General features: G+C 51.7%; 1 protein-coding gene across 4 annotated transcripts in view; it reads right to left on the bottom strand.

The window, feature by feature from the left end:
- The window catches only part of Bcl11b (BCL11 transcription factor B), a 91,867-nt gene extending 83,804 nt beyond the window's left edge, over positions 1 to 8,063 (bottom strand). For all 4 annotated transcript variants that reach the window (XM_047542140.1, XM_047542138.1, XM_047542139.1 and 1 more), the window contains exon 1: positions 7,838 to 8,063. In XM_047542140.1, coding sequence (XP_047398096.1) covers positions 7,838 to 7,895 — 58 coding nt within the window. In that variant the 5' untranslated portion in view covers positions 7,896 to 8,063. The remainder of the gene's footprint in view (positions 1 to 7,837) is intronic.
- Positions 8,064 to 24,876: the final 16,813 nt, after the last annotated feature.

Here is a 24,876-nt window from a genome sequence, read left to right on the forward strand (position 1 = left end):
ATCACACACAGGAGCCCTCTGTGCCCTGACCATGCTCAGCGGACCTGCACAGGCCAACCTGTTCCAGGTGTCACTGCCTTGCACCTTCCTGAGACCCTCCAAAGACCATGTCCGTGGAGGGATGGTCCACCAAGGCCACCACCCTGTCCGCTCCATGCCAACCAGAGCATATGCCTTGAGGTAAAATTTTCACCAGTCTGACATTTAGGAAGAAGACAGAGGGCAGGCAGCCATGGTCACCAACTTGGGCCTGGGTTCCCCCTCTGGGAGGATGACCAGGCTCCTGCTGACCTGGCCAGCAGGAAAAGGTGTGGGCCAGGCCCCTGTTCCAGGAAGTGGTGATTCCCAATCAGTGAAGGGGTTCTGGCTAAAGGGAGAAAGAACCTCACTCACAGTCGAAGGACGAGGGGGACATTAAACAGTGCAGGGGGAACCCCAGGAGTACAGCCACCCTGCAAGACTCCAGCCTGGCTTTGGAAAATCTGGACAGAGTAAGAATGGTCCCCTGCAAAATACCTCGAGGTGCTCCACGGGCCCAGCCCAGCCTCCTCCCCTCCCCCACTGCACCCTCTTGTCCAGAATCCCCAAAACTGAACTCAGGAACCTGGGTCTCATCAGTTCTCAAGCAGAAAAAGGAACAAACAAATAAGGAAGTCACATCCAGAGTATTCACAGATCTTACTAAAAGGCTGCAGACGAAAGGTTAAATCGACAGCCAAGAATGAAGTATCCTATGTTTTGAGTAAAAAGCTGCCTTAAAGCGGGGGTGGGAAAAAACAATGTCCCACTCTAGAACACCTTCTTAACACATTCTTCCGTAAAACTGCAAATGCCTTAAATCTTCAGAGCCACATGGGGCTCATAATGATGTGACACAAAAGCATTCTTTGTGGCCAAATGAAGAGATTTGTTTTATTTAGCGTCATGCTTTTTCAGAGGTGCCAGCAGTAAAAAGGACTTCCATAGGGTGCCCTGGACCATGAGGCTGTGGCTGGAAGAACTCAGATTCTCAGAACCCGACAGCAAGATCACAAGAGCAAGGGTTGCTTCCAACATCTCGTTTCCAAGGTAGAAATTTCAACATGACCCCATTTAAAAAAAAAAAAAAAAATCTGAACAGGGCATCCATTTGCGGCACATGTTAATCACAATAACATTGGCATTCAACTTTCTTGAGTCAGCCCTGCATGTTACAAGACTCATTAGAATGTTTCACAAATGTATTTGTATTTCAGCAGTTCAGTGGAAGGGGGTCATAAAAAAGTTATGGAAAAACAGAGGATTATTTTCCCCCTCTTTTTACTTTGAAGTTACTTAATTTTGTGTGGTCTGGGATTTCATTACAGTGAAACAGCTCAGGCTGGCTAATTCAACACCCAGGCAAATTATCAGCTGACACCGAGAAAGAAAAAAGAATGAATTTCTTGAATTTCAGCAACTACCCAGAACAGTTGCATATGTCAAAAGACCAGGCCAAAGTCCCCATGAATCTAGCACCCTTCACCCAACCGCAGTCTAGTGTCACTTTGGCCAGTAAGAGCAGGGCCACTCTGCTCAGCCCCTCTCCAGCTCATGAAGAGAACACAAGAAGTGAGTCCCCATGCTTCCACGCGCCTCCAAATAGGCTGCTCTGGGGCTTCGCGTGCGCGTCCTGGGAAAACCCACTTACTGCTCTCGGAGGTCGTTCTCCAGGAGCGGAGCACAGAGAGAAAATGTGAACGGATCTCACCGACACTGGGCTCCCTGGGGCCGGAAGGCAGATTTGCGGGATCGGGGAGCAGGGAGCAGGGAGAAGACAGAACACACAAGACCCCACTGGATCATGTGAGTAAATAAACTGTACTGCAAAGTGACAGAGCCAGACTCAGTAGCTGGATGACACTGACGTTCATCCCTGGGACAGTCCCCTTGCCCCCAGCATTCTTTGGTGACCCCTTCCCGTTAAAACCTACGTAAGTGTGCCTACAACTAGCTCCATCGTCAAGGAGGGCAGTTCAGCTAGTATCAGTAACTGGGCCGTGCCGTACAGGGCATGGTCCCCAGAGAGCATTTATTTTCCCCTTGTCCTCCCCAGATGTGACACCAGAAGCCAAAGTCCTTAGAGAGTTCCGGTTAAAGGTGAGGCCCGACCAGGCAGCCAGAGGCCCTCCCTTCAGCCCCTGGAGATGAGTGGAGAGCATCCCCAAGGACAAGACCCCCACTCTCCCTCCCCCGCTCATTGTTTGGCCTGCCATGCCTGTGGCCAGTGTTCAGTCTCCCTGCAGAGCTCCCTAAGTTCCCAGGCAAAGGACGGGAATGCTCTTAACAGTCTTCTGCAGGCCAGGAGCCACTGCAGGGCCAGAGCCTGCGAGGTGACCGTGGCTCTTCCTCCCCAAGTTGTCTGGTGAGCTTGCTGTCGCTAAACGCTTACAACCGGCTCCATTCGAACATTAACCGAAGTAGAGAAATCATCAGATAAATGGCTGGCCCTCTTCCTCCAGCCGATGACAGCGCTCGGCTTTCGTCTGACCTAATTTATCTCTCTTTCAGGTTAGAATAAAGCACTCTTTCCTGCGGCAGGGCAACCTCTTCTGCTCACATACTGAACTCAAGCATCAGACTGTGCTGTCTGAAGATTTGTCCAGCTTGGTAAAGAAGACGGTACAGACCCAGAAGTCCCGTGACCAAAGCACACATATTCCCCAGCACTAAATGACACGTCTGGGGGAATGGTCTCCTTCCATGCCATCCACGAAGGGCACTGCCTGGGGTGAAAGCAAGCACACGCTCCTTCCATACCAAGTTCAGCACATTACTTGAGTTGGCATCTGATATCTTTGGGGAATAGTGCTATTTCCTTCAGTAGAGTGAGAGCATTACCTAATAAATGGAATTGAGAACCCAAGTGTTATAAAATCTGAGCTGAAAGGATTTCCATTCATCAAGCTGTTTTAGGTACATGACTCCCCAAAGCAGCAATTCTCTGTGTTCCCAGATCTGTGACATACAACGCAGAAGGGGATGGTATGCCCGACCCAAAGTGATGAACTCTTCCCAGAACCCCCGACTGGATCACAAATGCCTTAACAACAGAATGGAATTCTCAGAACGTCAAGACCACAGACAAAGCGGGGAAACCCCTCATTCCAAACTAACGATTTTAATTGTTAGAAAGAAAGAGAAGGAAGGAAAGAAAGAAAGAAAAGAAAAAAGAAAAAGAAAGAAGAGAGAGAGAAAAGAAAAAGAAAATTAAAGAAAAAGGAAAACGCCTCCATCTGTCAAGTAAAGTCTTGTAAATCAATGGCGGTGGCTCGAAAATAGATTTCTCAAACTTATATTCTCATTTTGTCCTGCACGAATCTCTACAGGAAAATCAATATTACAACTTCACACTTAAGACATTTTGCAGCAACGTAAACTGCCGGCTGCTGATGGAAGCCCGTTCCTCGCCATTGTAGCAGGGGCGCCACCAGCCATGACACGGGCACCGAGCTCCCCCTAGCTGTGGAGCTGCGCCAGGCGGAGCCTAGCATTTCAGGCTTGCCATGAACCAAAAGCCAGTTCCACTGAAAGTTTATTTTGGAAAGTATTTTATCACAACAAACAACAGAGAATGCAAAGCAGGCGAGACAAGAGACGCACAGGGCGAAGGTGAGGCATGGAACCGGCCGTGTGGCCTGAAGATTGAGCCCAGCGTTCCCTTCTGATAAGGCCCTGGAAACTGGCATGCTTACGCCTCAGTTGGAAACCGGGCTCCACAATCGGACTGTTTACATGTTTCGCTTCCCCTGAGACATCATTCTCATTACTGTCAAATGCACCCAAAGTTGGCTCTCCCTTCCATCAAGGAAGACCTCCTGGGTCCTGTACAGTGGTCACCAATGCGTCTCACCCAACCCTCTGATCCCAGCCCCCTTGGATGCTTCTCAGGCCCGCTTCACAGACACAACTGCGTTCACCCTAGAACTGGAGAAATGATTCCTTTTCTGGTACAAAATATTCTGAAGGCCAGGCAGAAAACACCAACATCAAGGCTCAGCAACGCCCCCCACCCCCCGCCGCCAAAAAAGAAATATGCCTATGTACAAAATCTTCAGGTAGGAAAAAAAAATACCCTTTAAAAATATTAGGAGTTGTTAAAATATGCTCACGGCTGTTTTCTCTCAGGTGTGAATTACAAATGAATAAAACCAGCCTGGCATAACACCTTGGATGAGCACGTTCCTATTCTCCCGTGGAATCGAAGCAGCTGACATATCACACTTCTAATGATATGGGGTTCCCTTCTGTGCAGAAGGGAGACAAACTTCACTGCCCCCACCCAACTACCAAAAAAGAAAAAAGAAAAAAAAAAAAAAAAAAAAACGGAAGAAAAGGAGGGCCCATGTCTTATGAAATTTATCAGAGGCCCAGTTTTGAAAGATAAGTGGACCACTGTAGATATACCATCCCCTGGGGAGTTAGGGTAATTGTGAGCACAGCCACCTTCAAAACATACAGTTAGAGCAAAAGCTAATTTAAAAGGCAACCGTGGAATTAACACAGTTAGTTTAACTTCCCCGTCAAATCCTGGGTCTCTGTTTGTTTTGCAAAATCATGAATTCATACCGAAAATTATTGATCTTCCGAGGAAACCTGTTGGTGGGTTGCTGAAAATTCACCTAATTGGGGTTACATAATTTACCATGGACATCCTAGTTAGTTCTGTTTCTTCAGACAGCCTCAAGCCCCACCAAGGACCTGAGTGCATCTCCCTTCACCCTGGCCCTGTCTGGCTCCGCTGGCTCTGGGTCCCTCCGCTGCCTGGTCAGTCGCTGCCCCTTCCCTCCCCTTGCACTGATGTTACGGTGTTGTTTTGCGATTGTTTTTATTAATAGCTGTGACTGTCCTCCAGTTTTAAAAGCTATATCCATCTGGGTCAAACATTCTGAAACAAACCAGAAGCCAGGTTTTCATTTCCAGCTGTCTCCCCCGCTCTCTCTTCTACCTTGCTCCTCTTCCCACCAGCCCTGTCTGTAAATTGAACTAACTCATTACGCAGCCCCTCTCCCTACCCCCGACCAAGAACACGGAGGCTATTTGTGTGCTCTTCTGGCCTCCCAGGCCATCAGTTATCCTAAGTTGCATCATCCCTAAAGAACCCAAGACTGCTGCCCCACAGGCCCAGGGGCTGCCGCCCAACTGATCAGGAGGCGCCACGTTTTAGGTGGGTTCTTTCATATTTAAAAATCTCAAACATGATCACCAGGTGGGATTTGTGACCGCACCTGCTTTGCTAGCCTGGGTTCCAGGGCACACTAAGTCCAGGGCTCCTGTACAATCTAGAGAAAGGCAAGTTCTCAGGCCCTGCAGCCTCAACTGCATCTGATTCCTGCCTTTCCCCTGCTTGCTCCCACCTCCCGGGTGACACAGGACAGGCAGAAAAGCCAGCTGCTTTTGGATAATAAGTAGCCTTGTCTGAGAACGGGTTGGACCACGCTCCCTGTTCAAACCCCTGCACAAACCAGGGCTCCCTATGTCCCAGGAAGGCAGGCAGACTGCTTCACCCCTCCTCTCCGTCCCTCCTTCTCCCCACCACCCTTCTTTGCTTCTCTTTCCCTCGCTGCCCCTGCTCCAGTATCAGTTGGCTTTCCCCAGATGGAAGGATGTTGCACCAGGCACCCCTCGCCCCATGCCCAGCTGCCACCCGTCCTCCTGCCCAGGGTTTCCTCCTGATGTCCCAGGAATGCCAGGAGAGGGGAGAGCAAAAGCAGAGCAAACCTACCTGCCTCTTTCCCCTCACACACAACTGCAAAGGCTCCTGTCTCGGCTGCCAGCTCGGCAACGCAACCCCAACATCTCCCCCTTCCCCAATCCCCCCCACTTCCCCCTCCTCAAAAACAACCCTTGCAATTATACAGAGGCTCCGTGGGGCAAATTGCCTCCTGGAGAAATTAGGCGTCTGCAAGTAGAGACGTTTTAACAACCACCCCATCTAAAGGGGGGGAGTGTAGAATAAGCATAAGCAATTGCTGTGGCTTGGTGAAGGAACGAAATGTCAACTGGCGAAAAGGACCTTGATCAAACCACGCTCAAATCTGGTTGCAAAACATTTTGTTTTAAATGCAACCAGCGACTCTTCTTTGATGTTACAATAGCGAAAAATAAAAAAGAAGTCCTCTTCCCTCCCTCCAAAAAGGCATCCCTCTCCCAAGAAGCCCGCATTAATATCTATTCCTCCCCCCCAAAATAATAATAATAATAAATCCACAAATTCTTACTAATGTATGTGCTGTAACAAAGGAGAGATGGCAACAGCAATTGCTCCGAGCAGATGGTTCCTATGCTGGGTTTTCAGGGGAGGGGAGAACCCCTTTATATATTTATTTATTTATTTAAATTTTTTAAAATATAACATAAATATTCGGCTCTCGGCCGCCCGGCAGCCAGTCCTCGGCGGCGATTGAGCGCGCAGACCTCTCCAGCTCTGCGCCCGGAGCCCGGCCCTAGCCGGGCGAGGTGCGCGGAGGATTGCAGGAATACAACTTGCCTCCGGTCTCGATGGCACCCAGAGGATGTTTTATTTCCATTGCAATAAAAAATAAATAAAAAAGCAACGGCGACCCAGGCACCGCGACAGAAAGGAACGGCGGGGAAATGTTCGCGCGCCGCGAGGAAGCGTCCCCGGCGGGCTGCGGCGGGCTGGGAGCGATGCGAGCGGACCTTCCCTGTGCAACAGAGCGGGAACCCGGGAGGGCTCCCCTTGAAACACCGTACCTGGGCCGCTCGCGCTCGCTATTTTTCTTTTCTAAATAAACCCAGCTGGAGCGTTGGGAACTGCTGCGTGTCCCGGCCGCCTGACTCTGCACGCCCCGCCACTTGCTTGAAATCCACACGATTCCATTCGGTGGATTTCCACTACGACCTGCCTTGTTTATTTAGATAGGGAAGATGAAAGATACCGAGACAGAAAGATGGATAAGAGATTGAGAGGCCTCTTTTCTTCTTCTTCCTTTTTATTTTTTTTTTAATTTTGACTATTTTACAGGCGCATCCCTCTCTGCCCACTCCTGACAACCTTTTTTTTTTTCACCGTGGCGGGGATTTTTCACCCACCCCATTTCCCACCCCCACCACCATTTTTCCCCCCTTCGGAGTGGGGGAAATCAGGCAGATCGTCCCAGGAGACGGAGGTGGGGAAATGGGGAGGGGGTGCTTGTGCCCGGCAAACAGCCGCGCAGCTGGATTCTTTTGCAAATAGCAAGAGGAGGGGAGGGAAAGGCGGCTACGGAATCCTAGGACTGGCGTGGCCGGCGCCCTGCCGGCCCGGGCGCAGCGACCGAGAACCGGGAGCCGGCGGCCACCCCTCGTTCAGCGGTTCCCCCAGGCCGGAGCGCACCCCAGTCTCCTCCGCCCGCGCCGTCAGCGCGGACCCACGCGCTCGCCAACTTTTCCCCACTTCCCGGCTCCCCCCTCCCCCTCCGCTCCCCCAGCCCCCTCCCCCTCCTCTCCAAACCCCGCCACCAGCGCCGCCGCCGCCACACACGCCGCTCGGAGGGGCTAGCGTCCAGCCGGGCTCGGCGAGCACACACACACCTTCTCCGGGCTGCGCGCCCCCTCCCCGGCCCGGAGCCGGCTCCGCAGGCCCCCGAGCCCGAGGCGCGAGTGGCTGCGCAGCGCCCCGGCTTCCCCGGCTGCAAAGAAACTTTCCTTGGCCCCCCGCCCCCCACCATGCCGCGGGCGGACACCACTGCCTCTGCCAGCAAGCGAGCGGCCCCGGCGCCCGGCCGGGCCTGGCTGCGCCGAGCTCGGTGTCCCCCGCTCCGGGCGCCCGAAGCCCCATTCTTCGGCCCCTCTCGCGCACGCCGCAGACACTTACGGGTGATGAGCTCCCTCTGGGACAAGTGCTGCGGGTTGCCCTGTTTTCGGCGGGACATTGCCCCGGCATCTATTCTGGCATCGCCCGGAGAGCTGCACTGATGGGGGCCGGGGAGGGGGTCTGAGCCGCCGCCGCCGCCGCCGCCGCCGCGCCGCCGCGCCTCCTCCTCTGCCCGGGTTGGTTTTTTTTTTTTTTCCCTTCCTCTCTTGCCCTCTCTTCCTCCTCTTCTTCTTCTTTATTTTGCTCTTTCTTCTATGCTGTTTTTTGTTTTGTTTGCAAAAAGAAAAAGAAAATAATAAAACAAGAAAGACCTCTCGATCTAAAATGAGAAAAGATGCAAAAAAAAAAAAAAAACTGCTGTAGCTGGCCGCGGACTGGCTGGTTTCTTTAAAAAATATATTCTTTCGAAGGAAAAAAAATCTCTTACACTTCTTCAAACTGCTTGGCCTCTTGGACTTCTAAATGTCTTCTTGAACTTAAACCGGATTTTGCACCGGCTCCTGACACTTTCTTTCAGGGTCTGGTAGGTGGAACGCGCACTTCCACCAGAAGGGGAGAAAGGAAAAATGCAAACAAATTTAAAAAAAAAAGAAGAAGAAGAAGAAGAAGAAGAAGAAAAAGCAAAGAAAACTTGGGGACTTGTCTCGTACCCCCTCACCCCGCCCCCTCAAAAAACCCAAAGCAATGTAAAACTGCCGCGGTTCGGTTGTTTCTGGGTTTTCTGCGGGCTGCCTGTTTTTTTCTCGGAGATTGACCCTTCCGAGGCTCTGGGGGGGACTCCAAGAGCGGCTGCTTCCCAGTTCACCTGGCAGGCTGGCGCCGGCCGGAGGGGCTGCCGAGTCCCCGCGAGCGCTCCCCAGCGCTCCCCCGGCGCCGCGGGCCCAGGGGGAGCGGGCTGAGGGGCGGCTCGCCCAGTGCGCCTGGGTCGGTGCGGGCGCGGACTGGGAGCTATAGATTGCAACGTGAAGATGGCGGAGTCCGGGTTCTCTGGGAGCTCTCGGTCTCTCTATGGCTGGGGCTGCCTCTGTACAATGGGATAAAATTCAAGTTCAAGTGCGGACGTGACGTTTAATCTGCACTAGAGACAAAAAGACCCAGAGAGTCGGAGCACTGGGGGCGACTAGCGGTGGCTTTTTAACATTGTACCCTGTAAGAGAACAAGAAAGCACACAGAGACACGCGCGCGCGCACACATACACACACACATACACACACACACACTCGCCCGTGCGCACACCCGCAGCCCAAGCCGGCCACACGTGCAAACCGCGTTTTTGTGCGCTGGTCTTATCCCAGAGCACCCGCTGCTCAAGAGCTGGGGGGAGGGGAGTTGCGCGGTGGGCAGTTTATTTTTATATAAAAGAAAATCCTTAACCCTCCTTCCCTCCCAGGACCAGGACCCCCTGAGAAGGGGGGCGGGGTGCTGTGTGAGTTTAGTAAATTGAATCAATGAAAGTCTCCACCCACCCAAAATGTCTTTCGGACTTGGGGAAAGGGGGGCTGTGGGGAATGGTTGGGGTCGACCTGAGAACTAGAGATATAATCAATCGCTTCGCTTCCCTGGAAAAGTAGCTTGGTTGCTTTTACTTTTGTTTTATTGGGGGCTTGGGGCTAAACTTCCAAAAAGTGCCTCCATATAAACCCTGGTGTTACAGACTGGCAAAATGAGGTGGATGAAATGAAGGATACTAGGAGGCCACGGTCAAAAGCACGTGGGGTGTGGGAGCACAGGTATCTGAGACCTTTTTTGAGTCCCATTGCAGAACGGGTTTTCACCCAAATCTTTGCCCTCTACACCCCATTAACTCCTAGAGGTCAAACATGGCCCACCCCCTAATGCCAGGGTCTGCCGAAAGCATGGGGGCAAGGGGCGGGGCGGGAGGGGGGCTTCACGTGGGAGAGGTATCAGCACTTGCTGACCCTGAAGTGGGTGTGGCCACCTATCTGCAGAAGGATGACTCCACGAGGCCCCCCAGTTCCGTCCCTCCCCCTTCTGACAATCACTGCAACCTGCAAGTCACCTCCCCCCTGCTCCTCGGCCCAGGATAGGACTTGAAATTGCCTGTCAGAATGGGAAGGACACAGCTGCCTTGTCAGCCGTTTGATCTCCGGGCGGCGAGGACAAGAGGAGTTGTGGGGGTCTGTCCTGGCCCTCAGACAAGGCCAGGCCGCAGTCCCCGCGGACACCGCCCCTCCCGCCGCCTTTCCCCAGGTCGCTACCAACACATCCTATTTGATGACCTGGCCTGCGGGGCTGGGTGCGCCAAACGTCTGGACCCCTCTACCTTCTCAGGGTTTCTCTGGTCTCCGCCGGTAGGCGGCCTGGGCGGGTCGGGGCCTGGGTCCCGCAGGGCTTCCCTGGTGAGCAGGACTGCACCCACCCCGCCCCGGGCCCGGCTCCCGCGGCCTCAACCCAGGAGCGGCCAGGCCGGGACGCCTCCAGGCTCACCGCCTCCCTCGGGGCCTTTCCTCTGGGGGCACCTGGGCTTTTTGTTCGTCCTGAAGGCCTTGGGTGGGGCGACCGCAACAACTTAGGCACAGTGCCGGTTGAGCCAGGACAGAGAGAGCTCTTTCCCGCCCACCTCCCCAAAAATAATAACAATAAAATGTGCCCTGGCTTGCAGTTCTGCGGACTGTGGGCTGCAGGGTCGGCGGACGTGAGGCTGAGCGGGTGGTGACGCAGGGTAGGGGCGGGATTGCCTCTCCTCCCCGGCCTGGCAGGCTGCACGCAGCTGCCCACTACCTCGCCACCACCCCCCACCACACACACATACACCTCCACGTGGTCCAGTCTAAAAGTGCGTCCCTCTCCTCCCATCCTGCCCCAAGAAAACCTTTTCAATGAAGTGGCCACCTTTTTTTAATGCCCACACCCACCTTTAATAAACTTCTTAAGAAATTCAGAGAGTGGCCATCTCGATTCGCCCAGGCTCTTGGATTTGAGAGATCAACTAGCCCTCTCTTTCTGAGAAGTGGAGATGTGACGCCCAGAGAGGGTTAGCACTTTGACCAAGACACACACCGCATCAGGGGCAGGTCTGGACTCCAAGTGCCGCAGCGTGCCAGCCTCCCTGCGCCGCCTGCGGCCCCAGGCGCGAAATCCCGACACATGACCCTCACCCTCCCGTGGTTGATTACAAGGAAAGGGGACCCGGTCAGTAGCGGCGGGAAGCGGGAAGGCCCCCTCAGGAAAGAGGGCCCCTCCACCGGCTGCGCAAGGGAGCTCGGGGGTCCCAGCTGCAGCTGCCAACTCGCGCGCGGTCGGGCTGCCGGGCCTGGGGAGGGGGCACACCTGCCCCACCCCCGGCAGGAAGTGGCGGGCAGGGGGCGGCGCGGGCCCGGACTGACCCAAAGAGCACTTCCTCCTTGGCCCCGCTCTGCCCCGACGGCGGGAAGAGGGACGCGCGGGCGGGCAGGCGCAGGGCCGGACAAGCCGCCGCCCGCCGGCGCGCTCCACCTCGCGGCAGCCGGGGAGAGGCTGCCCTGCCCAGCCCTGCGCTGGCCCCTTCGCCCTCCGCCTTCACTTTCCCCTCCTCCTCCTCCTGCGCCTCTTCCTCCTCCTCCTCCTCCTCCTCTCCCGGGAGGCGGCCCGGCGCAGGCAGCGAGCGATCCCCGCTGCCACTCCAGTCTCCTCTTTTTCCCTCTGCCCGTCTGGCACGGGCATCATTAGCGCTGAAAGCTGTTAATGTCTGGTCTCACAGCTCCCCCTTTAGTCTTGCGGCGCTCCCTGTCTCGCGTTCCAAGCTGGATCAATAGCCGCCTCTCGGCCGACCTTGACCTCTCCCTCGACCCCGCCCGGCTCCGGCAGCTGGCCCACGCTAATGTTTCCCGCACTTGATGCCCAGACAGCAGGCAGCTGGCGGGGAGGGAGGAGGTGGCCGAGCTGGGCCCGCGGTGCCGGCCTCACCCCTTCCTCTAGACCCCAGGCAGGAGAGGGGGCACCCAGTGCCCTTCCGAGGTCACTGCAGCCTCCCACCCCTAATTTGCCAAGTCTTTGTTAGAATAAGTCACAAGTACACCCCACAAAAGGGTGCAGGTCACCAACCTAAGAAAATGAAGAGGAGAAAGGGTAGGGCCTGAACTAACAGGAAACTTCAGGTTAATTCTGCAGCACCTGCTGCAGCCGACTTTGCTCTGCCCAGAGCTGGGGCTTCTCACAGACTGGATCAGATGGAAAAAAAATGCCACATTCTCTACACCATCTTTACACACACACACACACACACACACACACACACACAGCAGATGTCAAAAAGCTTTTTGAACTCCCAAAGATTTCCCTACTCCCCCACCCCCAGCTTCCCAATGCATTCCAGCAGATAATCCTCCATGGTCTCAGCCCCTTCAAGAGGGATAGGGAAATAGTTGCTTTATAGAGGAATAGTTCAGAAATCAAAAATCATTTCGCCAAATCATTGTGTGATTTTATTAACCTGTGTGACTGTCCTGATGCTCTGGGGGTGCTGTCTGTAACAAGTCCCGCAGCAGGGGCAGACTGAGCACATCCGTGATCCCCAAATCAAGCTTTTGATTTAAAATTCTTTGAACGATTCTCAACACTTAGCCGCAGGTTGGGCCCTGTTAGATTCTACAATGTTATCTTTGCCTTGGGAGCTGTTATATTTTATCTTATGTCTTTACAAAAATTTGGAAAGAATCAAGATAAGAAGTGTCAGTAGAAATGGGAACTCCTCCTGTCTCTGCAGACAGTTTCATTTGTTTTTGTTGTTTTCTTTTTAACAAAGATCCTCCCTCTTAAATGTACTCAGATAACTTTGTAGCAACATTAAGACCCAACAACAGCATCTTACCAATTTGGGCTTCATTTCTGGTGCTTTAAAAAAAAAAAAATCTGTGCAAAGAGAAGACAAACCTTTTCATTTTCACAGGAATATGACAAATTCAGAAGTAAACCATCTCTGCTGGTTTCTGTTCCTCCAGATCTATAAACTCTTGACTAAATAAGAGGATAAACGTGATATGCTGATCTTATCTGTGGATTGACTTATTCTAACTTGCAAGCCAATAACAGTGGAGGTTCTAAGCAAATCATATTTATCTGAATATTAATAAGGTCCCTAATATGGTCCTTATCTCTCTCCTTACACTTCTAAAATATTTCGGAGCTCTCAAACCCAGAAGAATAAAGAGACAAGAGAGGCCTTTTGAGCTTCCTGACATCTCTTCTAGAATTATTTTATGTCGTTTCTGAAAATTACAGCAAATTCCTAGGTGCCATTAACACTCAATTACGGCTTTGCTGGATTGGAAGAGGGTTTCTTGTGTTGTCACCTGATAGCAGGGGCAGGACCACAAAACTTGCCTTTCATCAACCGTTTGGTTGATTCCATGTACTGAATTTAAGAACAACATTTTAGTTAAAACATGAATTGTTTGCCTCTTATTTTTTTCTACAAATAACACCAGGGCTTGGAACACTAGCAGATTTCTGACTATTATTTAGCTATATGAAGGGTGAACAGGCTCTAGGAAGCCAAGGAGCACCCTTGCCTGCTGTCTCCATATCTGCAGACTGCAAGAGGTTAAACCAAATTCACTGCTCCTGATTCATGTATTATTTTCCTTAAAAAATACTTACCCAGCTCCTCGTATATGAAAAAGATTCACACCCACATTGAATGTTCCTAGCTCTGTCCCTGTCATCAGAAATGATATTGAATGGCTTGGTACTAGGGGATCTGGAACTATTTCTACAGCTTTCTCACCTCATTTGGAATTTTCTTGCCTTGCTAATTTTAATTCTCTAGTTGAGTCATCAATTCAAATTTGGTAGGGACTGGCATCACCCAGTTGGTCGACTTGGGAGAAATATTGTTCATGTAGATGATCAGACTCCACCAAATCCCACCCTCGCCCCTCGCGTATACAGAGATCAGAGTGGTGCTGATGTGCCTTGCGCATGTGGCTTCTGGTGTGCAAAAGGGTCTCTCTGCCGCATTCCCTCATGTCACTGTGTCTCCAAATGGTCTCACTGAAAGTGCAAAGGGGACCATTTTCCTGGATGGGGAAAGTGCTGTTTGGAACACACACACACACGCACGCACGCACGCACGCACGCACGCACGCACACACACAAGAGTTTGAATTCAGGGGTCTGGTGACCATCAACCGGCTCTATTCAGAGCACAGACGAGAAAGAAAAAGAGTTTAAAAAGGTTCATCTGGGGAAAGCACTGGGATTCAGAAGGGAATTTTCAGTTCCAACTCTGGCTGTCAGCCGCTGTCGCTAGGAACTGGAGCGACAATGAGGTGTCTGGTGGTAGGAAATGGGGAGGGGCAATAATGATCACCTTCCTAACAAGGGTTTTATGAGGCTGGGAGGATTAATTAGTTCGTATCCTTAAGCAGTTTGAGACAGAGGAAGTTTCAGTAAATGCTAAGCTGGAGTTGTAGACAAGTCTGACTCAGTGGAGAGCTCTTCCCCCACCCCAAGCCCAGGCGCTGAGAACTCCTATCTGTGCTGTGATGCACTACAAAGGAAGTGAGGGGGAAGCACTGGCTTATGGAAGAACAGAGGAGAGAGAAGCATGAGTCAGGCCAGCATCTCTCGGAAAGGCGCAGCTAATGAGGGTACTGCAAGGGGGAGCTTACCAAAAAATAAAAATAAAAACCAGCCGACACCTTGCTTCAGATATGCCTTCTAGAGCTAGAAAAGCAAAAGGAAAAGGGCTCTGGGAGTGCTCAGCTGTTGTTTTGTAGTTTTAGAAACAGCCAGGCATGCTTTCGAGTGAATTCAGCAAAGGTAGCTTGTATCCTAGAAAACCCGGAAGTGGCTTCGCTCCTGATTAATAGAGAAGGGCCAAGGCTGCGGACTGAGGACGCTCCACCGCACGGTTTTAACTGCAGATGCATTATTGACGATGGAATAATATTTCTGTAGAACATGGAAGTTTAAAAGTTGTTCCGTTATGTACGTACTAAAACATGCATCGGCTTGAAGATGCTCTTTCGGCTCAATTTACAAGGCAGACAATTTGCTACAACAAAAGATAATTAATGCCACCCAGGGAAAACTGAGAGACTGGATTGCTGTGCATTCTGATATTAGTTTAATCTGGGTCTTTTTTTAAAAAATTGATTTCACTGTGATTTTAAGCCTTTGGGATCTTTGAAACAACAATGGCTTCTAAAATATGGATGTGGCAATAACATCCACCATTTGAACTTGCAACAAAGCCCCTCTGCCTCCCTCTCTGTCTCTTTCCCACAAGCATCATGAAATGGAACACGGAACAGGAGCAAAGAGCCCATCTCCGACCTGTGTCCACACCACCCTGATGATCTGGATTCTAAGTAGCGCAGATTTATGGTCAATTGTTAAAAATCTGTATTTGGACCTCCGGATGCAAACGATGGATTCGTCAGCTGCTGGGATTTAGCACAGGCATCTGCAGTTTCATTATTTGTATCTGCTTAACAGGGACAATTAGAGAACTGAAGAGTGAGGACGCCTGTTTGGGGACCGGTTCGGTATTGTACCCAGACCACACATTCCGGCTGGGAAGGAACACGGTAATGTATAAAGCATTAGTGGATTGAACACTCTGCATTGTGCTTGGGGAATCGAATCGTTGATGTTTCTGGCAAGAACTCATACTCCAATTGAAATCTATCAAACACCTTAATTAGCTCCGGGTACCTAAATGCACCCAACCCAGAGGCAAGTTGGAAAGCAGGAGAAGAAGTAAAAGGCAGGAGCCAGTGCAGAAACAGCACGGCCTCCCCTGTGCTCCCAGAGTCCCCTGGCCCTGGTTTCCAGATCAGAATGCACAGGCCACGGTGCAAAGCAGGACAAGCGTGGCTGTCCCCGTGGCAGCCACGGGCCCTGATGGAAGGTGTTTGGATGGTTCAACCGGCGCTGGCGAAGGGGATGAGGAGAGGCCACAGTGACACACAGCGCTGTTGCCGACAGTAACTGAAGCCTTTTTCTGAGCCAACCGTTCCACCTGGACCTCGGTACAAATTATTGTTTTCAATTACCACCTGTGTATTCCTTCCCATGCAACTTATTGATGTAAAATTACAGCTACACCGGTATAAATAAGTTATGCCGCAGTTGTAAAATGGAAGAAATTTTGTTGTAGCAATTATGTTCAGCAAGATGACAAAATAAATTTCCAGAGCTGTGCCTGCAGTAACCTGGGGAATTTAAACCTCATAATTTCCATTCATTTCAGATAATTTGGAGTAATTTCTATATGTAATAACTTTGTAATGAAAAACACAGCGGTACTGAAGTGATTTCACTCTGTTTTTTCCTCCTATGGTATACATGGCACAAAATAAATGATAAAAATAATATTTCCTTTTTATATGTGTGTGTGTTGAGTAATTCCTTCAGTAAAAATCATAAACTAATACCCGGACTAAATCTCTGTCCACAAAATGAAAAATAAATTGAGTTAAAGAAAGCGAAAAAGTATGAAAGGCTTTGGATGTTTTATTGTGACTTTATTGAGTTGTCTGATTCTCAGGCTCCTCCTGATCTCGAAGGGTTATGGTTCCCAAGTTAGGGGCAATGCTGGCGAGCCCCTGGACTGCCGAAGGGCTGCAGGAAGACCCCGCAGGCTGCAGCTCCTCTCCAGATGGTGGTTTCACCCCAGAGGCCTTGGGGAGCACGTTCTCTCTCCTCCTGAGATGAGGGGACTCTCCTGAGTTGTCCATTCCCATCAAAGTCTTTAACTGCAACGTTCACTGCCACCAGAAATGCCCCGTTAGGCTGGACACTGGTCATGTAGCTTCTGACATATTTCCTCCTTTAATTAAGGACTTGGCGAGGCGGTGCTGCGTTCCCCCACCGCACCAGTGCCCTGCCCGACCTCTGCTGGTGACACATGCGACTGATGTACACAGCCCCTGAACGCTGCACGTTATTCATCGGAAGCTCCTGCTGAGTTGTTAGAAGGTGACGGGAATTACAGGGCTGCATTAGCTCCCGGCTCTGTGCAATTGGCCTCCGCCACCGCCACTGCGTCCATCAAGTCTCTCCACTAAATGAAAAATGGGAGCCGGGTCTGGATGAGACGTCCACCCCCCAAACCTGCCTGCCAGGAGTGATGGCCAGGCCGGTTGCCAGCCCCCTCCCCACCAGCCCTGAGGGCTGCCTGCTGCCTGGAGCTAGAGCTGCTCCCTGCCCTGTGGAACCTGGCCCCTGCGAGCTCCAGGGGCGCAGACCTGCAGGCACCAGCTCTGGGGGAAGCGCCCATTTGCTAAGCAGTGTGGGAAAGGTGATCACATCTCTGGCCGGGTGGTCTCCCTCATTGCTGGGGCTCAGCACACCTGTGGGGCCGGCTTTGCATAAGCAGCGATAAGGGGGCCTCGGTACACCGCCTGGTCTCTGCCCCAGAGTGCTCTCATTTCAGCATCACTGTGATTCGTTCCTTGAACACATGTTGATGGGAAGCCTGTTACATGCCAAGCACACCGCAGGGTGCCAGGGCCCAAAGTGGCAATTTTGTGTAGTGGTTAGTATCCAGGTTTCTAGTTCAGACAAACCTGAACTTGATACATCACTCCAGCAAGGTACAGCAAAAGCCAACGACATAGTTGTTTGTAGCAGTTGTAACACAGCCCCCCAACGTGCTCGCTCACGGTGGATGTGTGTCCCAAATGCCATGGGAGGAAGGAGTGTGGGCAGGGGTCCTGATCACAGATTTCAGAATTCTTCCAAGAACTCCAAGGCCTGCTGGGTCAAATTACATTGTTAGGCAGTTTGTCTTACCCAATCCCGGGACGGCAAAGGCTTTTGTTTCCCATTATTCAGGGAGCCCAAGGCCAATCTCCTAGAGGCAGAGTAAAATCACCCCCGGGTCTGCCTCTATGCATAGCCAGGACACAGTTCATCAGATTCAATTCCAGCCATCCTGCAAGCCAGGAGCCAGCGGCTGGAGACTTCACTAGATGCACAACTAGAACAGCAAAGCCAAAGTTCAATGCTGGCTCAGGACTTGGAGGAAGGAAGAGAAGGTCCAGGTGGAGCAGAGGATGCCAGCTTAGTGGAAGAGTTGGGGGGATCTGTAAAAGGGGAGAAGACATGTACCATGGCTAGGAAAGCAAGTAACTGAGGCAGAGAGGCCTGGGGTGAAGGAGGAAAGATAAAAAGACGTGAGGTAGAAGAATGGACTCCAAGAGCCGCAGGAGGGGGTGGAGCTAGACAGAAGCTTCTGCTGGTCAAATTTTGGAACAGACAATAACATTGGTGGAGAGTTTCAAAGCATACAAAGCCCTTTGCCTCCCTAATTTGAGTTTGGCCTTCCTGTGACCTGTGAGAGATGTGTGGCTGGGCACCAACAGCCTGATGTGTGGCTCCTGGGGGACTGGGTTCAAAGCCCTCCATGCCCGCACAGGCTGAGAGCCCTCAGGCAAACTGTTGACCTGCTAGGCTTCCTGGGACCTCCTATGCCATGTCCCGGGCCTCGGATCCTGTGTTAGAAAGCCTGTGGCACGGGCCCTGGCACATAGTGGGCATTTAATAAGTTGTAGATATTACTCTTATAGAGGCCTGTGCTTGGCTCAAAAGGAAATTCACATTCAACTCAGTCCAAGATAGACACCCCAGCACGTTGTGCCACACAGAGAAATCCCCACCCCCATTCTTTGTGAACATACCCAACTAATGTTAACGAATCAACTGCTTAGTCCACTTGTGCTGCTATAACAAAAAACATTAAAAACTAAGTAATTTACAAAGAAAGGAACGTAACTCCTCACAGGCCTAGAGGCTGGGAAGTCCAAGATTAAGGCCCTGGCAGGTTCGGTTCTGCTTCCTCCTCTGCTTGCAAGATGGCGCCTTGTTGCTGAGTCCTTCAGAGAGGACTGATGCTGTCCTCCCATGGCAGAAGAAAGAAGGACAAAAGGCCTTCGGCCCTTTTATAAGGTGTACTCCATTCATGGGGATGGAGTCCCCATCATGAGTCACCTCCCCAAAGGCCTCACCTCTTAATATCACCATCATGGTGGGACTTAAGTTTCAGGATGAATTTTGGAGGAGACCCATGCAAGCCAGAGCACATCTATTTTGTACCAGGGACCAGGATAACCTTTGGGAACAGTCAGAGGGAAACATCTTAGTCTTCGACAGGAGGAATATTTGTCACTCACTGGGCTCTAAGCTTCTCAAAGCAGACATCCCAAGGCCCTGCCTTGTCTCCTCTGCTCTTAACAGGCACATAGTAGGCTATCACTGACAGAGCCAGCTAGGTCTAATGCAAAGGCCTAATATATCTGCAGAACAGAATGGCGTGTCCATGAGGAGAGGACTGGGAAGAAGGCCCGGGCATGTTAGCAGGTGTCATCTCAGAGAAGGGGAGCGGGTGGATCTTCATTGTTCCTTTTCTTCTCTTGGTCCCCAAATTTCCTGTAGTCCACTTTAGGGGTTTTATAATCAGCCCCCAGAATTACAATTCGTAGATGAGCCATTTTTCTCCGTTCAAGGGGGAAACAGACTACCTATGGGGGGGCCTGGAAGGCGATTCAGAGATGAGGGCCGCCGTTGCGTTAGGGTTACAGGATCAGAGGAGGTTTTAGAGCGTTTCATTTCACAAACCTTCTAATGCAGCATCATAGATTTGCCATACATTTTAAAAATATTGTTTTAGTTGTAGATGGACACCATACCTTTATTTTATTTATTTATTTTGATGTGGTGCTGAGGATGGAACCCAGGGCCTCACACGTGCTAGGCAAGTGCTCTACCACGGAGCCCCAGCCACAGCCCTGCCACACATTTTTATAAATAGTTATGTTTAACTATTCTTTGTAGAAGAGTCAGGGAAGCCACAAGCACTCTAAGAAGCCGGGTCCTGTGTGAGAGTCCAAGGAGGATGGTGTCTTGACTGCAGGGTGGACAGTGGCAGGAGGGGACCCTGTTTAAGAGCCTGCCTCACTTTTTCCTTCCTTCCCTTCTGTGTGGGGGTTTCCATCACCTGAGGCTGCAAAGTCTCCACAACTCTCTGAAAAAGTCCAGACAGACTGGTTTTAAAAGCCATCCCTCCTCTGCTGGAGACACTAAAGAGAACCTGGTGACACCCAAGCTTTGCACCAACAGAGAAAGTCTCGGGCTCTCCGCGGGTACATGCTAAGTGTGGGGTACTTGCAGACACTCACAATGAAGAATGTCCTCTGGAAGCTGCCTCCTCCTTCCCACCTTCTGTCATCCGGAGAGATAATTCATTTATGCAGCTTTCGCAGAAGACTGACATTTTCGACTTTTTTAGCAGAATAAATTTATAAGGTAAATTAGGGGGTGGGAGCCCTAGTGTCCTAGGCAGATTCAAACTGGTAATTACAGAGGGCTTAATTATGTATTCACCACGGAGCCTTCTGGAACAGGGAAGGCTACAGGATGGCTTGTATTCTTCCTGCAGAGGATGTTCCCCTGGAGCCTCCTGGAAACTTCACAACCAGCCTTTGAGACACTTCAGCCTCCACCCCTCAGGCTGAGTGCTCTTCTCTTCGGCACATGCCCTGATAGTCCTGACCCTGCTCAGGGCCCAGAATCTCCCAGGAGCCATGACACCCAGTACCCGTAAGACCAGGAGTCCAGACCTGGCTAAAATGAAAGCCAAAACTTCAAGGCAGGTTTTTAAAATCTTGCTCTTCCTTAAATTCTAGGTCTATATTTGCCAGTCTGGAGTTTCAGAGTATCCTACCCCCAGCCTTCTCTGCTGGGCCCAGAGCTCCCCGGAAGCAGTGACTGTTTTTACTTCTCCATCTGATTCAGACCTCTGGCCTCCAAGACTGTCAGACAATCAGTGTGTGTTGTTTGAAGTCATCGGGTTGCAGCAGTTTATCATCGCAGGCCTAGGAGACCAATGCACGCTCCCCTGCATGCTGGACGTGGAGTGACACACAGCAAAGCTGAGCTGAAGGACAGACAATGACCCTGCCACAGAGACTTGGAGGTCACAGGCTTTCCTAGAAAGCCACCAAATACTGTGGAAAGTTCCCCCCACTTTTTGTATTTGCAAAGAGAACATTGACAGGACCTGCTGGCCCTCTTTGTCAACTGCACAAGAGCAAAAACGGCTGCACTGAAGGCTTCCAGTGTGAAGGCCGTGGCGGGTTCATCCAGACATCCCACTCCTACGTCCCATGACAAGCAGGCTCTTGTCCCTGCTCAGCCCCTTTGCACCTAGTTCAAGTTCCAGCTGTAATGGCAGGATTTGGTTTACAGTAATACTTCTGTAGAGGAAATATTTGGGGGCTGAAGGACATTCATAGTGGCCTCAAATCACACCCTCTAGTAACCACAGACTCAGCATCTACAGAAGGTGGGCCCTAAAATAAGACTGCAACCCGCAGAGAGGTGTTGGTCTGGTGTGTGGTTGTGTTTCATAAACAAAGACTACAAAGCAGGAGGCAGCAAGACTGCTTCTTCAAAGCAGCAAGAAAGGACCAGGAGGTGCTAAGGAACATGGATTTGGGTAAAAGGTACCCCTCTTTGTTTTGTACTGAGAAACGCTTGCATGTAACACGACGAAGAAGCCCTAATCCCTCTCCCCCTCCAGTCCTGAAGTCATTCGGCAAACATGCGACCTCTATCCTGCTCCTGCATGTGGGGGACCAGAAAGAAACCTCTTGTCTGTGCCCCATGCAAACTCTTCAGGAAGCCCAGGCCCAGGCAGCCCAGCGAGGCTGGTCTGCACCTTTGCTCCTGCGTGCAGCGTGGGAGAGGCAAACGCAGAGTTCACACTTTGGAGCAGCGCTGGGTTCACACGAAGGCCCAGTCTTCTGAAAGCCTGGCCAGCACACATATGGCAGGTCCATGTGACCTCGCTGACAGACTGTGAGCCTTCACAGGGAGTAAGGCCACGGTGCTGAAAGGGACTGTGCCCTACCATGTGCCAGGCACAGACTGGACATTTGACATCTGCTCTTCCACATACCTGCCCCGTCAGTTAGACACTGGCATCCCATCAAACAGGAGAGAACCCAAGGCCCACTTCTGCACCTCTAGCAGAGGCAGGGCCTGACCTGGTCAGGTTTTCTGGTGACATGGGTCCTCTTTGTGTCAGGGTAAGACAAACCGTGCCATTGTCACAGATTATTCTCTTTATCTACGAGGTTTGTGCAGGCGAACTTGCATGCTCATGCAGTCCTTAGGCTCAGTGGCAGCCCTCCTGCCCTGCTCGCCAACTCTGGTGGCTTCCAGAGCCACCAAGGCAGGGGAAGGATACAGGAGAGTCACACTGGCTCTTCACAGTCTCATCCAAGAACGGACACCCAGCCCTACCACTTAGAGTCTGTGGGCCAGAGCTAGTCACATGACCCAACCAAACTGCAAGGGAAGTGGGGAAATGTAGCCGTTCTCTGAGTATTGGAGGACTGTTTGTCCACTGCCATATGCAGACATAGTGTGCTCAGTTAAGGGCACTGACGGAAGGAGCAAAGGAGCCTTCGCCTGGGGAACAGGACCAAGGTTCCGTGAAACATAACAGGCCTGGATCTGTTACCTGACTGCACTGAGGATTCGTATTCTGAGCCAATAGAGATATTTTTCTTTCCATCCTCTGGTATTTATCAAAGGTGTAGCTCCTTTATCCACCCACAGATGACGGTGGCCCATCCTGTAGTTGTTTGAGGTCTTCTGGGATAGTAGGGAAGTCTTGACCTAGGAGACCTGCTCCTCCTCGAGCCATCTGCCATCAGGAGCAAATGAACTTGCGGGATTCAGAAGTGACCAGTTAGCTCTCTGGAGGGAGGCTCACAGGTAGCGCCCCTACCCCAGTCCAGAGCCGTGTCCATTTGACATGTCAATCAAAACAGCCTTAAGAACTTCGGAAGGTGTGAGGTAGGTGTGTGGGATAAAGTAAAAACACCCAGGTTTCTCTTCAAAGCCCTCAAAATAGTGTTTGATGGATGGATTTAGAACAGAATTTTTAAGCTGGAAAGAACCAAGAAATAATGCAGTCCACCTACCTCAGGAGGGAGCCTGAGGCCAAGGAGAGGCGGGAGGGGTGCATGCCAGGGGCAGTGCCTGAACCGTCAGGGCCTCGAGCCCCCGAACTCCAGGCCCATGACAGCTGCCAGGACCCTTCCCTGACCCCTTTCCTGATCCCTTCTCAATTCGTCCAGCAGCAAAAGAGAAATGTGTGGCTGGGAAACCATAGAACTTTGTCTCCAGTCAGCTTGACGAGGGCCCAGAAAAGGCTCATGAATGCCAGTCACCCGGATGCCACTGGGTGGTGGGCAGATGGCATGTGGAGGGGCAGTTCGATCACCCGAGAAGGGAAGCAGAGCATTCGAGGGCTTCCCTGCCTCAGCCTCAGTCTGCGCTGCTAACAGAATACCAGAAAATAGGAGGTTTAAAGGACAAACATTGAGGAGCTATTTCTTTCCTAAGATCAAGGTGTGGCCAGATCCAGTGTCGGGTGCTCACCTGTTTTCTGGTTGTGACCTCAACGGTGGAGAGAGATCATCTCTCATCTCTCTTCTTCTAAAGGAACTAATCCGCTGGTGAGGGCTCCACCCTAACCTAATCACACCCAGGCCCTACCTCTCCATACTGGGGGCACGGCTTCAGCATACAGAGTGCTGGGGGACACACACATTCAGCCAAGGGGTCCTCCATGCCCTCCACCCCTAGTCACCCCTCTTCATGGCCACTTGAGTTCCCAAGTGCCTGCTCCACACCCCTAAAGGGAGACCACACGTTCTTCAAGAACACAGACATACCCTGCGGGGGAAGTGGGCGTTCCGGTAGTAAAGAGTTCGTGCAATTCCATGTGGGCACCCCCACTGGTGTGTGTTGGGACCCCAGTCAGGACAGAGGCCTCCCCAATGGGCCAGCCATGGCAAGCACAGTGCCATGCTGATGAGTCTCGGCTGCTCTGCTGTAAGCTTCCACCTGATGTGGAGCGTGGAGGACCCAGAACACCCCAAGTGCCAGCGACACTGCTGCGGGCTCGGGATCTACTTCTAAGGATGCTCGCTGTCGAGTGGGCCAGAATGGACACTATTCCACAGAGCACACAGAGAGCTGGAGGACTCCCAGGGACTGGCATTTCCCCAGGTCCGGATAGGGGAAGAAGGCCTCCCAGCGTCAGGTCTCCAATGCAGCCCATCCTCGGGGCCTGGGCAGGCCAGCACATCCTCCACTGGGTTGTAACTCCCTACGGTCCATCACTGCCATTGAATAAGAGATTCAGAGATAAAGAAGAACCATAAATGGTTGCTCATCAGTGAGGTGGAAGAAAACACCTGGGCTGTGTGGCCCCTTTGAAGCCCAGCAACAAGGAGGGAATGATCGGCCGTGTCACAGGCTGCTGGTAGTCCTGGTAAAATGAAGACTGGGACCTGTCCATTGGATTTAGCCACATGGAGGTCACTGTGACCTTGGAGAGTGCTTGGGTGGGTTTCAAAGCCAAAACTCTCTGATCATGGGGCTGCCCCAGAATGATCACCTGGACCTCTTCTCAGTTCACTCATGCCCTTGGCAGTATCAACCCCTCTGGTGACTCTAAGTGCCATCTGCATTCCAGGGACACCAGATGTAGAGCCCCACCCACCAACTCTGCTTCCCCGTACTCAACTTTCCGAGCATCTCATTCCTTCCTCCTCCAAGAACAGGTCCTGAGCTTCCTCCCCAATCCATTCCTCCTCTCACAGTTTTCTCTAACGCAATCGGCATCATTGCTCAAGCCAAAACTCCGAGCATCAGTCCTGGCTTTCTCTCTCTCCCACAGCCAGCCTCCAACCCGTCATTTCATCCCGTTGGTCTCACCTATAAAGTCTTTCCAGAATGCGACCAATTCCCACAATCTCAACTGCCGCCGCCTGGAGAGTCTGCTCTGTGGCCTCGCTGACTCCATCCTCGAGTCTACTCAAGAGCAGTCTAGGATTGCAGGGTGAAGGGAGCTGAGTCACCCAGGTTCAGCTGGAGTACCACATGGGTTTTGCCTTCTCTAAGTGACAGAGTTGTGGGCAGAAGAGTTTTGTGACCTGACTTGTGTTTTGTGTGATCCTGACCATGTTCACATTTCACATTCTCAGAAAATAAAATCAGTAAGAATGCTAGC

Source organism: Sciurus carolinensis, chromosome 2 (assembly GCF_902686445.1).
Source record: "Sciurus carolinensis chromosome 2, mSciCar1.2, whole genome shotgun sequence".
Lineage (NCBI taxonomy): Eukaryota > Metazoa > Chordata > Mammalia > Rodentia > Sciuridae > Sciurus > Sciurus carolinensis.